Source organism: Camellia sinensis, chromosome 6, assembly GCF_055761805.1.
Source record: "Camellia sinensis isolate YWXY chromosome 6, ASM5576180v1, whole genome shotgun sequence".
Taxonomy (NCBI): Eukaryota; Viridiplantae; Streptophyta; class Magnoliopsida; order Ericales; family Theaceae; genus Camellia; species Camellia sinensis.
Window position 1 is genome coordinate 104,089,671 of NC_138966.1, and position 15,913 is coordinate 104,105,583.

The following is a 15,913-nucleotide window of genomic DNA, read 5'->3' on the forward strand; positions in this document are numbered from 1 at the left end:
AACTCCGGGGCGCTTGGTTGAGGTTCCAATGCCACCGCACCAGTTATCTCTCTTGTTGACTCGTTGAGGTCGGGAAAGAGAGTGAGCAGACCATGGGAAGATGAGGCCATGTTCTGGGTAGCTGAACGGGAAGACGCGGCCATATTTTTTGGGTTGCTGAGTGTTTCCGAGAAGGGTTGGATACAGAGTATTTACAGATTGTTACAGAATGGCAACAGAGTGTTCCAGAATCTCTTTCTCAGAAACGGAAGAGTTTTTTCAAAGGATTTTCGGCGGTTTTAGACTGGTTTGCACAGCCTCCGCCTCAACCTTGGTTAAATAGCCGAGGCCGACACGCCACTTTGTCGCTCACGTGCCTCGCCGCGTCTCCGGCTCACCTTTTGATGGCTCGACGCTTTCTGTCAGGCACGCCTTTTGATGAAGTGGGCGCGCCTTTTGAGGGCGCGACTTTTGAGGGCTCACTATATATCTCCATATATATATATATATTTGGGCAGCTTATATACACCATCCTACAGTGTATTTTTTAAGGGTCCGACAAGACTCTGTAAACTGTCCCGACATTGATTCCGGTTAGTTTCTACAAGGGTCCGACAAGACTCTGTAAACTGTCCCGACATTGATTCCGGTTAGCTCCTTCAAGGTTCCGACAAGACTCTGTAAACTGTCCCGACATTGATTCCGGTTAGTTTCTACAAGGGTCCAGCAAGACTCCGTAAACTGTCACAACAACTGTCACAACATTGTCTGCTACAACGGTCCGACATGACCCCATAAACTGTCTTCTACATCGGTCTGACACCACCATACAGTGTCCTCTACCACGTTATGACACCCCCATACAGTGTCATCTACAACGTTATGACACCACCATACAGTGTCCTCTACAACGTTATGACACCACCATACAGTGTCTTCACCAACGGTCTGACACGACCATACAGTGTCTCCTATCATTTTTTTTTTATGTATTTTCTTGTTTTGTTCCTCTCTTCAAACTCAAGTTGGTTAGTTTCTATCCTCCTTGAGTTTGCGGGGGCTGTTAGAATTTACCATCACCTACCACCACTACCACCTCACCTACTCCACTAAACCTAACCCACTACACCACTATCACCATCCACTACACACCATCCACTACACCTACATCTATATAAGGAACCATTTGTAATAGACAACATTATATCAATCAATAATACAATTTCTCTATTTTTCTTTATACATTAAATTTCTACAGTTAACATGGGATGTGGTAGTAAAAATGGATAAACATAAATAAGAATCTGATGGGGAAGATCTAAGTTGACATTCAAATAGGGTGGTAACTCCATATGAAGAAAGTTCCCTGTCAGCATCCTAATTTTTTGTAATGAGATTACTCTAAAAGATACTATTACTCTATACATTATGCAAAAATAAGACAATAATGAAACAACTGCCCCCAATTAAAAATAGAACATGGCCTCCCATTGAATAAGGTATATAATTTAAGTAAAACTTGTAAAGCTGAACTTACCTGAATAATGGACAAAGCAATTCTGTACAGCATGACATCGGTGCTATTTTCACGAACAATTTGCACTTGCTCGCCAAGGATCCTAAACAAATCAACAGCAGCAGGTGTATATAGCTTCCCATCTTCTGTTTTCTTTGGTGGCTGTACCTTATCAGCCTCAAGGATATTCAAGTACCATTTCTAGAAAATAGTGACAGCAAATGGCAAAGGAAAGACATGTGATCTGAGCAGTGTTGTAAAACCAAGTAACAAACCAATAAAGCTATCAGAAAAATTATGATTACCCTTGTTGTAGCTTGCATTCTTTCAACATATGCATTCATAAGGGGATCCATTGCACCACTCTCGGAACAAACTTGAGCTAACGACTCATCAACACCAAGGCTTACCAGATTATCTTGGTATTCAACCACCCAACCAGTCACCTAATTGAAATAGATAAGAACAACCAATGTAATGAAATTACAACTAGAAAAGACAATAACATAGTGAAATGAAGCTCACAACACCACAAAATAATGAACTGTTATAGAAGAAAAAACACATTAGATAGGATGATAAAGAAGATAAATCATTAATCAGATAAGATGAAACAAAGGATCATTAAATAAATTAAAATTCATGACACCACAAACGCATAGTAAAATGGAAACTTTTGAACAAGGAATACTTAATCCTTGCTTAAAAAGAATTACTATCCAATGAGTAATTAAAATTGTTTTCCATTCCACAATTTGCTTTTTAGTAGCTTTTTCAACTACAATGCCACAAGTTATGGAGTTTTTTTGGTGATATGCAAATCAGAATAAATGGGCATATCAAAAAATCTAGTATTCATGGAAACTAAATGTTGATTTATAATTTCATGCACATTAAAAAACGTAACAAATTTCCATAGTAGTCAGTAAAAACATGTGAATCTAATCAAGAAATGATGTAACAAGGGTACATTGTGCATCCCTCCCACTAGGATACCCATAATTGTGATGTATACATGGTTATGAAGTACAAGTTGAGACACGGAAAAAAGTGGTGTCACTACTATTGTCACACTCCAAGTAGCCTACTGGCCCGCAACTTGAATGGAGTGGTTCTACCAACATGACCCAAAAGCATAAGCTGGTTAGCAGTAGTCACTTAATTCATTATATAACATACTAACATTTCATATTCTATTAATATGGGATATCACAATCTCCCCCACTGAAGTATGCAACATCCTCATTGCGCCCTACCTCTCCGAGCGACATGATTCCAGGACTTCAAAAAGACTCATAAGCTAGCACACTTTGCAAGGTTGTTATCCCCCCTCACAAGGGCACACATGTCCTCCTGTGTGGAGCCCACACTTCTGGTCAAGTTAAGTTCTGATAACCATTTGTCATGTCATGTCCCAAGTAACCTACTAGCCCAACAACTTGAAATGAGTGGGTCTACCAACATGATCCAAAAGCCTAAACCCAAATTGTTGGAAGTAGTCCACTTGGTTCAATATATACCATACCAACATGTCATATTCTATCGATGTGGGATATCACAACTATGCAGTACAATACGTATGCACTATTGATATCCTTAAAATGACAACATTTGAAGATTAGAATATTCAATATCCAACGATACCTTCAGAATTTCAATGTTTGTAAGATCATTTCCCCTGTCACTAAGCAGTCTCAGCCACTGAGTGAACCTCTCAGTGTAAAGATTTACCAAGAACTGGAATATTTCATATCTGCGAGTACAAAATTCGAATTCATTTAAGAAAAACAAAAGAACGGGAAAGAAAGGCAAACAAAACATGTCTTCGGGAACGCATCTTGACATATTCACAAGAACACATGTGCACAGGCATGTGTGTGCACACAAGCTCAAATCTACCAGAAACAGCAACAAATTTAAATCCAAAAAGACAATAAAGAACAAAAAATGTATATTACGTTCTCCCAAGTTGAATTGCTGGACACTAGAACCTGCAATGTTTTTAGTATTGTGAATTTGTGATTAATGTTACTTTTAAACTGTTTAGAGTTTACTGGATTTGGGAACTATTTTGAGCTTCGAAGGGGGAAAAGACTCAAACAATTGAGACTTTTGAGCAATCCAACTAACAAAGAAGCAGATAAGAGAGCCTAAGTTTTCCAATTTGCACTTTAGTCACTATCAGATAACCAAAAGCTGAACCAGTAAGGAAGTGGGCCTTACAATGTGTACTAAAATAATAGTACACAAGAGAGCCTTTTCCAATTTGCACTTTAGTCACTGGGAATGCTTTCGAGTCACTTCTAGCCATACCATTACTTATAAAAGCAAGATTACAGTTTCACTCCCAATAATGTTTTTTCTCAACAGCCACCACACCAGCCTGTAATTTGGAATTTGATTGCTTATTGCTTATTATCTAGCTTGGAGTCTTTCACTCATATTTCTCAGTGAACATAAAAAAGTGATAAAATTAAGTAATTCAGGGTAAACACCTTCATATGCAGTAACAAAAATTTAAAAAAAATACTAAAAAAACAAATAAATAATAAGCTAAAAGTGAAGAGAAATGAGCAGATTTTAATTAAAGAGAAATTTGTCTATTTCAGACACAAGCTGACTACAAGATGAAAGAAAGCAGATGTAGAGTTAACACAGGACAAACCTTGGAGGAAAACAAGGAGCCACATAGTCATATATATCTCCAAGCTCTTCTCCAATCTAAAAGTCAAAAAAGATAACTGAATTCATCATGAATGAAAGCACAAATTTACTTCCTAACATTCCACAACAATAGAGACATGGAATTACAATGGACATTTAAGTAGATATAAGGTTTATGCGTAGCAGTTGGAATTAGAAAGATCAAATGACTTGCAACCAAGCATTAACTGTTATATTTACCGCACAACCACACACTCACAATGGGAGAGATTTACTCTTTGTTTTTTTTTTTGTTTGTTTGTTGATAAATAGAGATTTGCTTTCTTGGCTAAGAAACAATTGATTCTAGAGAAGGGTTGAAGAGTTTTTTACACATAAGAAACAAAACACAACCAAAATAGAGTGGGCATGAAACTTAAAATAGAGAAAGGTTGAGGAATTTTTTTACACATAAGAAGCAAAACACAACCGAAATCAATCAAATGTGTTTGATTACACCAATAGAAGCAAGATTATAAATCTACTAATCCAAACCAACCCAAACCAACCCAAACTAAGCCTTGTGTCCCAATCAGTGAGCTAGTGATATTTCCCATCATATATTAACAAGGGTGGACATTACCAAAATTACAACTCACTGGTATGGCAAAATTACATCGATCTCCCTTGACATTTGAATCACATCTCACAAAACCTCTCACTGTTAGAAATTCGTTAAAGACCCTAATGGAATAGTATAATGTAAGCAATTTTATGGTTAAATTTCATACTTTGCCCTTAACATGTTGGATCCACGAATGGGCCAAGCTATTGACCATCTTCCCAGTCTTTCTTCCTTGGCCTTCTCTCTCAGACATGTTCCTTTCTCTCTCATCCTCACCACTCATCCTTTGCACTGCCTCCAATGCCGACACCAATACCGATGCCTCCAACCATGATCCCCGTAGTGATGACGCCTCCTTTCGCACCCTCAACACTGACACCTCCAGATGTACCACCAGTGGCCTCCATCCGCAACCCCCAACACCACCAATTTCATATTTGACCCCCCAACACAGTCAACCTCCAGATCTACCATGAATGGCCTCTATGGCGAACCTATATCTCTCCTCGATTGCAGCCTTCATCGTCATCATCGCCACCAAGCCCTAGATCTAACATCTTCAAATCGCAATCCATGGAATATGTTGGGATGCCACTGTAGAGATGTCACTGCAAGGCAGAGAAAGAAGGCAAATGGAGGGAGAAAATGAGAGAGATAGGGAACCACTACCACCAAGTACCATCCTCCGGTAAGATGTTCCTCCACTGCCAAGCCACTATACTTAGAAAATATGAAGAAGAAGAACTCCGAAAATATGAGGAAGAAGGAATATATTTCTGTTATATTCAAAACTTCTTATCTTACAAGACCAAATGACACTCCTTATATAGGAGATATTACAAACATCATCATAACCCATTATATGCCACTTACATATTATATATTACCACTATCTACCACTATCATATTATATACATGCCACTATCTACAACCAACACCACTATCATATTCTATACATACCACTATCTACCACCAACACCACTATCATATTCTATACATGCCACTATCTACCACCAACACCACTATCATATTATATGCATGAACACAATTTCCAGCACTCCCCCTCAAGCTGGTTTGAAGATATCTTCCATAGCCAGCTTGCTAGTCAGCTTATCAAATTGCTTCTTGTGTAGTCCCTTCGTTAGCACATCAGCTAATTGTTCACCTGTTGGAAGGTAGGTCATACAGATTATGCCAGCATTGATTTTCTCCTTGATGAAATGTTTATCCACTTCTATATGTTTGGTGCGATCATGTAGAACTGGATTATGAGCTATAGATATAGCTGCTTTGTTGTCACAATAGACCTTCATAGGTGTCGGGTGAGAAAGCTTTAATTCTTCAAGAATTCTTTTAATCCACATTACTTCACAGATTCCATGGGCAACAGCTCTGAACTCTGCTTCTACACTACTTCTAGCTACCACATTCTGTTTTTTACTCCGCCAAGTAACTAGGTTCCCACCTACAAAGGAGCAGTATCCGGATGTTGATCTCCTGTCTGTAACACTTCCTGCCCAGTCTGCATCTGTGTATACTTCAACTTGAAGATGTCCATGTTTCTTGAATAGTAAGCCTCTCCCTGGAGTTCCTTTCAAATATCTTAAGATCTTATAAACGGCCTCAAAGTGCTTTGCCCCTGGTGAGTGCATGAACTGACTTACCATGCTGACTGCAAAGGCAATATCAGGCCGCGTATGAGACAAGTAAATCAATTTCCCTACAAGTCGCTGATATTGTTCTCTCTCTTTGACTTCTTCAGCCTTAGCAGCTTGTAACTTCAAGTTAGGCTCGATCGGAGTCTCCGCCATCTTACAACCAAGCATACCTGTTTCTCCAAGGAGATCAAGAATATATTTTCTCTGATTAACGAATATACCTTCCTTGGATCTTGCAAATTCCATTCCGAGGAAATACTTGAGAGCTCCCAGATCCTTAATGTGAAATTCTTTTGCGAGTTTCTCTTTGAGGGCTGCTAACTCTGCTTCATCATTACCAGTTAAAATGATGTCATCAACATAAACAATCAAAATTGCAATTTTACTGTTTTTTGAATGTTTATAAAATATTGTGTGATCTGCTTGACTCTGCGAGAAGCCACAACTGATAACTGCCTTCCCAAAGCGTTCAAACCACGCTCTTGGTGATTGTTTGAGTCCGTATAATGACTTGTTCAATTTGCATACTCTGTCACTTCCAAGTCTCTGCTCAAATCCCGGCGGTAGGCTCATGAACACCTCCTCTTCAAGATCACCATTGAGAAATGCATTTTTAATGTCAAGTTGATGTAGAGGCCAATCTGAATTTACTGCAAGAGATAACAGTACTCTGATGGAATTTATTTTAGCAACAGGAGCAAACGTCTCCTGATAGTCGATCCCATAAGTTTGAGTGAAGCCTTTAGCTATCAGTCTCGCCTTGTATCTCTCAACGCTTCCATCTGCGTTACATTTTATCGTAAACACCCATTTACACCCAACTGTTTTCTTGTCTTTGGGTAGATCAACTATCTCCCAAGTACCACTTCTCCTTAAAGCATTCATCTCCTCCATGACTGCTAATTTCCAATTCGGATCATCCAATGCTTCCTGTATATTCCTTGGAACAAACAAGTGTGAAATCCTAGATGTGAAAGCTCTATGGTTTTTAGACAGTCTTTGATAGGAGAGGTAATTTGCAATAGGATGTTTAATGCAATTTCGGACACCTTTCCTAATTGCTATAGGTACATCAAGGTCGAAAATAGAAGGAATAGGATTACCTAAAATTTCGATGCCAGAACTCGGGTGGACATTCGGGTCATTAGGATGGACATTCGGGTCATTATTCCTCAGATGAAATCGCTTCCTAGTATAAACCTGAAGCTCAGGATTTAGATCATTTTGTAGTACTTCTCCCCCTAAACAAGAATCTTCTTGACTAGGCACCATAGAACTTGGTTCTCCTAAGTGATCATTATCAGACAGATGTGATTTTTGTGTAGGATAAATGACATTGGGGAGCGGGATAGAAATATCCCAAAAACGGTCTTCTACTCCACTTGTCTCCCCCTGAAGAGAAGTGTTGGGGAAATAGGATTTTGTTTCCACAAATGACACATCCATACTCACATGAAATTTCTTGTTTTGAGGATCGAAGCACTTATACCCCTTTTTGTTTGAGGAATAACCCAAAAAAACACATTTTATAGCACGGGGGTCAAGTTTTGAACGAAATTGACTGGGAACATGAACATAGGCAGTACATCCAAAAACTTTGGCGGGTAAATCAGAAAACAACCTCGTGTCAGGAAAAAAAGTTTTGAGACAATCAAAAGGTGTTTTGTATGTTAACACCTTTGTAGGCATCCTGTTTATCAAATAAGAGGCTGTTAAAATTGCTTCACCCCATAAATATTTAGGAACATGCATGTAAAACATTATAGCACGTGCTACTTCAAGTAGATGTTTATTTTTTCGTTCTGCAATGCCATTTTGTTGAGGGGTATCCCGACCTGTAGATTGATGAAAAATCCCATTTTTTTCCAAAAACTCACCCAACTGCTCATTGAAATATTCTGTTCCATTATCAGAATGTAAAATACCAATTTTGGTTTGAAATTGGTTTTCAATCATATTGTAAAAATTTGTGAATAAATTTTTCACGTCAGATTTTTTATTCATCAAATAAATCCAACATAAGCGGGTATGGTCATCAATAAATGTAACAAACCATCTTTTACCAGAAAGAATAGTGATTTTAGAAGGGCCCCAAACATCACTATGAATCAAATAAAAAGGTTTTGAAGCCTGGTAAGGTTTTGGCAAATAAGTAGAGCGATGAAATTTTGCAAAAATGCAACTTTCACAATGAAAAGAAGAACAATCAATCCCTTTAAATAATTCTGGAAATAAATGTTTCAGATAAAGAAAACTAGGATGTCCTAGCCTATAGTGCCATAGCATTATTTTTTCTCGAACAGAGATTGAACTGGTACTATTAAAGCTCTGAGCTTTTTTATTACTAACAGGTACTTCATCAAAGTAGTAAAGACCTTCAAGCATCCTAGCACGCCCAATCATCATCCCCGAGTTCTGGTCCTGAAATTCACAATGGGATTCAAAAAATGTAACACGACAATTAGAATCCTTAGATAGTTTACTGACAGACAAAAGGTTACAGGCTAAGTTGGGGACGTGAAGAACAACATTGAGATTAATTTTCTCAGTTAGTTTAATAAATCCTTTTCCTGCAATAGGTGAAAAACTACCATCGGCTATTCTGATTTTGTCATGACCAGAACAAGGGAAATAGGTACTAAATAAATGGGAAAAACTAGTCATGTGATCGGAGGCACCGGAATCTATGATCCACGGAGAGAAGTTTAGGCAAGAGAAGGCTTTAGGATTTCTACCTGTTTGTGCCAACAAAACACTAGGAGTACCGGTTGAGGAGTTGGATTTTATCAGCTTTAAGAGTTGATCAATCTGCTCTTTGTTGAAGGGACCTGAATCGGCTTCATTAGCGGTAGGAAAGCCACGATTCTTCTCTCCTTGTTTGCTGCTTTTCCAGTTGACAGGTTTGCCATGAATCTTCCAACACGTTTCGCGTGTATGGCGAGGCTTGTTGCAAAAATCACACCAGACCCGTGGCTTATCATCAAACCTGCGCTGGTAATTTGCAGCCTTGTTGGCCGCAGCATCGCTAATTAAAGCAGAAATTTCAATTGATTCACCATTACCTTTTTTCTTAAGCATGACGCTCCTTCGGCTCTCTTCCCTTCTGACTTCAGCAAATACTTCGCCAATGGATGGGAGAGGAGGTCTGCCAATAATTCTTCCTCGCACTTCATCGAACTCAATGTTGAGGCCGGCAAGAAACTTGTAAATACGGCTGTCTTCCACAGTTTTCTTGTGGTGGTTGCAGTCGTCAACCGATTTCCATTCGTATGTGTTGAAGATGTCAAGATCCTGCCACAACCTTTTCAACGAATTGAAATATTTGGTGACGGAATCATCTCCTTGACGAATCTCTCCCAACTTCAAAGTTAATTCGAAAACTTGAGATTGATTTCCTAGGTCAGAATACATCTGACTAACATTATCCCACAATTCTTGTGCAGTATTATAGCACATGTAATTAGAGCTTATATCCTCCTCCATGGAATTGACCAACCATGTCATAACCATGGAGTTTTCAGCGTCCCAATTGTCGAACAGCGGATCATTAACAGCAGGAGCCTTCTTGTCACCAGTGATGTAACCGATCTTTCCTTGCCCACGGATATACATCCGGACAGATTGTGACCAGCGGAGAAAATTATCACCATTTAGGCGGATGGTGGTGATTTGGACAGAGTGAGAGTTGGACGTTTTCACCGGAATGGCAGCGGCAGGGGTTGAAGTGGTTCCGGACGTGACTTCCGACATGGCTATGACGGTTTTAGGGCTGCTGTGTTTTTTGTTGCTCTGATACCAACTTAGAAAATATGAAGAAGAAGAACTCCAAAAATATGAGGAAGAAGGAATATATTTCTGTTATATTCAAAACTTCTTATCTTACAAGACCAAATGACACTCCTTATATAGGAGATATTACAAACATCATCATAACCCATTATATGCCACTTACATATTATATATTACCACTATCTACCACTATCATATTATATACATGCCACTATCTACAACCAACACCACTATCATATTCTATACATACCACTATCTACCACCAACACCACTATCATATTCTATACATGCCACTATCTACCACCAACACCACTATCATATTATATGCATGAACACAATTTCCAGCAACTATCCTCCCTGTGAACTTCTCCAACTGTGATCCCCAGTGAACCTCTCTAGATCCAAATCCATATTTTTTGTGTGTGCGCGTGTGGTGGGGGGAGAGTTAGAGTTAGAGTTAGAGTTAGGGTTTGAGTTTGATTTCTTAGTTTTTTATGGGGTTTGATTTATTTGTTTTTTGTTTTGATTTATTGTTTTATGATTGTGATGGTAGGGTGAGGGGAGATAAGAGTGGTGGTAGGGTGGTTGTGTGTTGAGGGCAGTGGTGGTGGGCAGAGACAATGGTGGCGACAACATAGTGTCCGTTCAGTTGGGCAAAGACATAGTGGTAGAGACAAGATGGTTGTGCGGTGGGAATAAAGGCTCACTATGCAAAGCGGGGAGAAGGAGAAGGAAATGGTGGTTGTACAGTGATGGTGGAGGAGTGGAAGGGAGTGGTGATTGGTTGTGGGGAAAAGAGGGGGCAACAGAGAAGTTAGATTTTTGTTTTGTCTATTTTACAATTGAGGGTATTTTTGTCTTTTTACGTATTCTGTTAACCGAGTTAACTTTTGAGGCCCATTAGGGGAGGTGCGTTTAATCTGTCCATACTAGTAGGACCAGCTGCAATTTTGGTAATATCCAGGGAAGGTTCGTGTAATCTGCCCTGACAAGAAATCTCAGGATTTAACCTTCACAGAAGAAACAATATCAAGCAAATATTGCTTTAAAAAGATACTAACTTGTGTCATACTGACAGGATCTCAAACTTTAATGGGGCTTGCTTTTAAATCATTTTCAACCTTAATACTGGTTTAGATTATATATTTACTAAAGTCAAACCATATATTCAAATCAAAACTATATGCAAGGAAAGCCAATATCCTAGATATCCATACGGCTATTAACATTTCACAATTTTGCACAATTTTCTCTTTTCTCCCTTTAAGGAAACATTACATTCCAATATCCAAGTGAATCATTAAAATCCAAATGCATGCTTTCTGAAGCTTTCTGTTACTTTGTCTGATTCTTCTTTGATCATATAGGTAGAAAAAATACGTTTCTTTGAAGGCAACCCCTCAGCTATTAGAACAAACGAAAAATAAAAAAACAAAGATGTGCATACCGTTCGAGCTTCCTCTAAAGCTGCTTTTAGGTCCTCAAATACAAGCTGATGCACAAATTACTGTTAGAACGAGAATAATCAAAAATATAATTCAGAACATTTCTATTCCCTTGTTGCATAATAAAGAAATTCTGTAAGATGTACCTCTGACAGCAGTTTGTTAAAACGGACTTCAACAGTCTTGCTTATTTGCTCATAGCATTTATCCTTGTACCCTTTTCCTTGGGATTTCACTTTCTGCTGTATAAGGTTCCTAGAAGATACCATTGCAGTGGTAGATTTTCTGCAGGCCAGAAGGGAATGAGCACCAACATGACAAAATGAAACCTCTTTGAGTAAAAAAAAAGCACAAAAAATTTTGAAGATACATCTGGAATAGTTTCCAGAATCAAAAAATGAAGATATTTAATGGGAAGACAAGACATTATCATGTAGAGAACCAATGCACAAAAGCGATCAAGGCAGATACTTGGCATTTCTACGAGGATTTGCAACTGTTGCCATTGCTCCAGCTCCCTCAGCCTCAGCTGCTTCCTCTGCAAGTTGCTGATCAAAGACTTCTTGCATTTCAACAACCCTAATGGAAACAACAGGAGAAAGAAGATTTAAATAATCAGGTAAGAGTGGACTAAAATTAAGCACAGAATCAATTACAATATTGTAAAAATGTATGTATTATTGATTGATATATGATTGATTGATGTCTTATATCTTATATTACAAATCAGAGTGACTCATTATATAGGAGAGGGTTTGGGTAGTAGGTGAGGAGTAGGTGAGGGTAAATTGGTGGTAGGTGTAGTAGGTGTGGTAGTAGGTGGTGGTAGGTGTAGGTAAAGGTGGTGGTAGGTGTAGGTAAATTCTAACAGCCCCCCTCAAACTCAAGGAGGTTAGACACAAACCAACTTGAGTTTGGAGAGAGTTACAAAACAGAAAAATAAACTGATAAATAAAATAAAACAGGATAGGAGACACGGTATGGTCGTGTCAGACCGTTGTAGCAGACAGTTTACGGGGTCATGTCGGACCGTTGTAGAAGACAGTTTATGGGGTCATGTCGGACCGTTGTAGAAGACAGTTTACGGAGTCTTGTCGGACCCTTGTAGAAACTAACCGGAATCAATGTCGGGACAGTTTACAGAGTCTTGTCGGACCCATAAAAGAGCTAACCGGAATCAAATGTCGGGACAGTTTATAGGGTCATGTCGGACCTTTGAAAAAGCTAACCGGTATCAATGTCGGGACAATTTACAGAGTCTTGTCGGACCCATAAAGGAGCTAACCGGAATCAATGTCGGGACAGTTTACAGAGTCTTGTCGGACCCTTGAAAAAGCTAACCGGAATCAAATGTCGGGACAGTTTATAGGGTCATGTCGGACCGTTGGAAAAGTGGCACCCTCAAAAGGTGTGCCCAATGTTGTCAAAAGGCGTGTCATTAAAAAGGCGTGCCCAATTCATCAAAAGGTGTGCCGGACATGATGGCGAGGCACGTGGGCGCCTTGGCTTGCGCGCCCGTTTGTCGGCTGGTGGCAAGAGGCGCGCGATGCGCGTGGCTGCCTCGGCTATAAGACGGAGGCTGAGGCTGAGGCAGAGAAAAGCTGCGAAAAACCTCTGAAAAAAAAAACTTCGTTGTGCTGAGAGAGAGAGTCTGAAAAACTCTTCGTTGTGCTGAGAGAGAGAGTCTGTAACACTCAGTTGCCCAGAAAATGGCCTCGTCTTCCCGGAGTCTGCTCACTCTCTTTCCCGACCTCAACGAGTCAACAAGAGAGAGAACTGGAGCGGTGGCACTGGAACATCAACCGAGTGCCCCGGAGTTTACTCCGCTGAACTTTCCGATGCGGTCTGTGGAGCAAAGAATGGCAGTGCAGTCGGATGTGGAAGCCAATCAGTATACATTAAAGTCATGTGTGGAAACCATGACTGCGGTTACAAACTTGTCGAACCGGCTGCAGAGTAGGGCAAATGAGGTGCAGCAGTTAAACTCCCAGCTGGCTCTGCTCCAACGCATGTATAAGGATGCGCGAGCAGAGATAAGTGTGCTGAAGGCGGAAAATAAGGAGCTGAAGCGGAAGGCCACCGTGATGTTCCGATTTGGAGGTCCTCCATATGCTGCAGTGGAGGAGTATGGGGGAGTGAACGTGCTCGGTGGACAAGGAAACACGGAGACCGGACTGGCACGGGACGCCCAAGATAAAAGTAAGAAGAAGAGACCTGCAGTAGAATAGAGAAGGAAAAGAAAAATCCCACTGTGGGTGTGGTTGTTTTGTTTGTATTTTTTTTTTTTTTTTTTTTTTTTTTTTTTGTGTAAAATGGTGATCGGGGTGAGGCCCGATATGAATAAAATGAGTTTGCAGTTCGTCTTCTTCCTCCGTGTTTTTTTTTTTTTTTTTTTTAATAATAAAATAAATAAATAAATAAAGAAAATAAAAGAAAAGAAAGAAAGTGGAGCAACGGGTGAGGTGCAAAAGGTGATGATAATGTTTTGTGAGTGGAGAATAAAGAAAAGAAAAGAAAGGGATGGTGTGGTGTGGGTGGTGGAAAAAGAAAAGTGGGAGAGAGAAAAAAGCATGTTCTTGTGAAAGCCCACCACTCGTGAAGATTCACATCAGGAATTTCAGCGCTTTAGGCCAGATTTTATCGACAGACGAATCAACTTTTGGAATGGGTACAAAGTCTCTCTTGCTTACATCCATAATAAATTTCACATCAGCGACAAGCTTCACATTTACAACTAAACGGTTGAACTCGGAGTCTCCAGGATTAGCCAATAGCCTTCTTGCAAACTCTTTCTGAAGGAGAAGCGTTGCGCTCCGAAATGGGTGCGACCCAAACACCAACTTAGCCACCAGAGGCGAAGATATTCCATAAGGAATGTTGGCCACAACAAGATCAAACCTTGGAAATTCTGTTTTCAACGCATCACCGCATATAACAGTAAGTCGGTCCCCAAACCCATTCTCTGCAACGCGACTGTGGAGAATCTCCACCATTCGCTTGTCAATTTCGACCGCTACGACCTTCTGGGCAGCTTCGAGGAGCTTGAGAGTGAGATTTCCTGTGCCGGGTCCGATTTCAAGCACCGTATCGGTCGATTTTATATCAGATTTTCGTACGAAGGAGTCGAGAACTCGTGGGTTGGTGAGAATGTGTTGACCCCTGCTTTTCAACAGATGTATGCGACCTTCTTGATTTTCTTTTCTCTTTCGGATATTGTCATCGTCGTCTCTGAAGTTGTAGCGACTCCGACGACTAGGCTTTGAATGAAGAAATCGCAGGCCGAGGATGAGTCTTGAAACGTAGACTGAGATGGGTTTTGGATGAATCTGGACCGTTGCTTCACGGGTTGGGTGACGAATCAGTTTGTTGAGGAAGGAGAGAGAGAATTAGAAATTGTGGGTTTGTCCGGCGGACGGCCAAGGCGAGGCTGCCGTCCGCCGGTGAAGCGGAATCACTAAATTCTCAACCTTGCTCTGATACCATGTAAAAATGTATGTATTATTGATTGATATATGATTGATTGATGTCTTATATCTTATATTACAAATCAGAGTGACTCATTATATAGGAGAGGGTTTGGGTAGTAGGTGAGGAGTAGGTGAGGGTAAATTGGTGGTAGGTGTAGTAGGTGTGGTAGTAGGTGGTGGTAGGTGTAGGTAAAGGTGGTGGTAGGTGTAGGTAAATTCTAACAAATATACAGCAGAATATTGCATAATACATTCAAGTTTGGAAGAATGGAACCCATATCTTGTAAGTTCCCGAACAAAAGTAAGATAGAACATATTCTATGTATAGTGCAAAACCATATCATATGAGGTGTGCCTGATTAAGACATCCTCTTATGCAATAATTTTGGAATTAAGATATGAGTAATTCTCCGCAAACAGAATATTTGTACAAAACGTTCATATAGAATGATGTGGCTTTTTTTTGGTTCTTTCATTTCAAATCAAAACACCCACCATTGTAGTTCAAAATTTCAAAAAGACCAATGCCACATCATTCTTGATGGGTTTTTGATATAAAAAATTCTGTTCATGAATCATTTTCCTTGGGATATTTCAGTCCACAATTCTATGTAAGCATAGTATCCCTTATACAATAGAATCAAAACTACTCCACATTGCACAGTAAATTAAACAGTTCATTTGATTCAAACGTACCTCAAAGCACGAACCAGAGTTTGTGGGCTGCAAAATAAGGCATATAATGAGAAATTAGCACACATGAGCATCGTGAGGGACATAAAGGAGATTAG

General features: G+C 39.8%; 1 protein-coding gene and 1 pseudogene across 6 annotated transcripts in view; both read right to left on the bottom strand.

Annotated features, from left to right (window-relative positions):
• LOC114300867 (exocyst complex component SEC6) overlaps window positions 1-15,913 on the bottom strand; it is a 50,248-nt gene that overhangs the window by 26,562 nt on the left and 7,773 nt on the right. For all 6 annotated transcript variants that reach the window (XR_014332730.1, XR_014332729.1, XR_014332731.1 and 3 more), the window contains 8 exons: window positions 15,819-15,845; window positions 12,127-12,234; window positions 11,802-11,940; window positions 11,658-11,702; window positions 4,161-4,216; window positions 3,140-3,248; window positions 1,801-1,941; window positions 1,517-1,696 (listed from right to left, as the gene is read on the bottom strand). Coding sequence is in view for 3 of the 6 variants with exons in the window: in XM_082874362.1 (XP_082730488.1) it covers window positions 1,517-1,696; window positions 1,801-1,941; window positions 3,140-3,248; window positions 4,161-4,216; window positions 11,658-11,702; window positions 11,802-11,940; window positions 12,127-12,234; window positions 15,819-15,845 (805 nt within the window). In the remaining 3 variants the exon portion in view is untranslated. The remainder of the gene's footprint in view (window positions 1-1,516; window positions 1,697-1,800; window positions 1,942-3,139; window positions 3,249-4,160; window positions 4,217-11,657; window positions 11,703-11,801; window positions 11,941-12,126; window positions 12,235-15,818; window positions 15,846-15,913) is intronic.
• Window positions 13,978-15,041, bottom strand: LOC145792525 (ribosomal RNA small subunit methyltransferase, mitochondrial pseudogene; annotated as a pseudogene).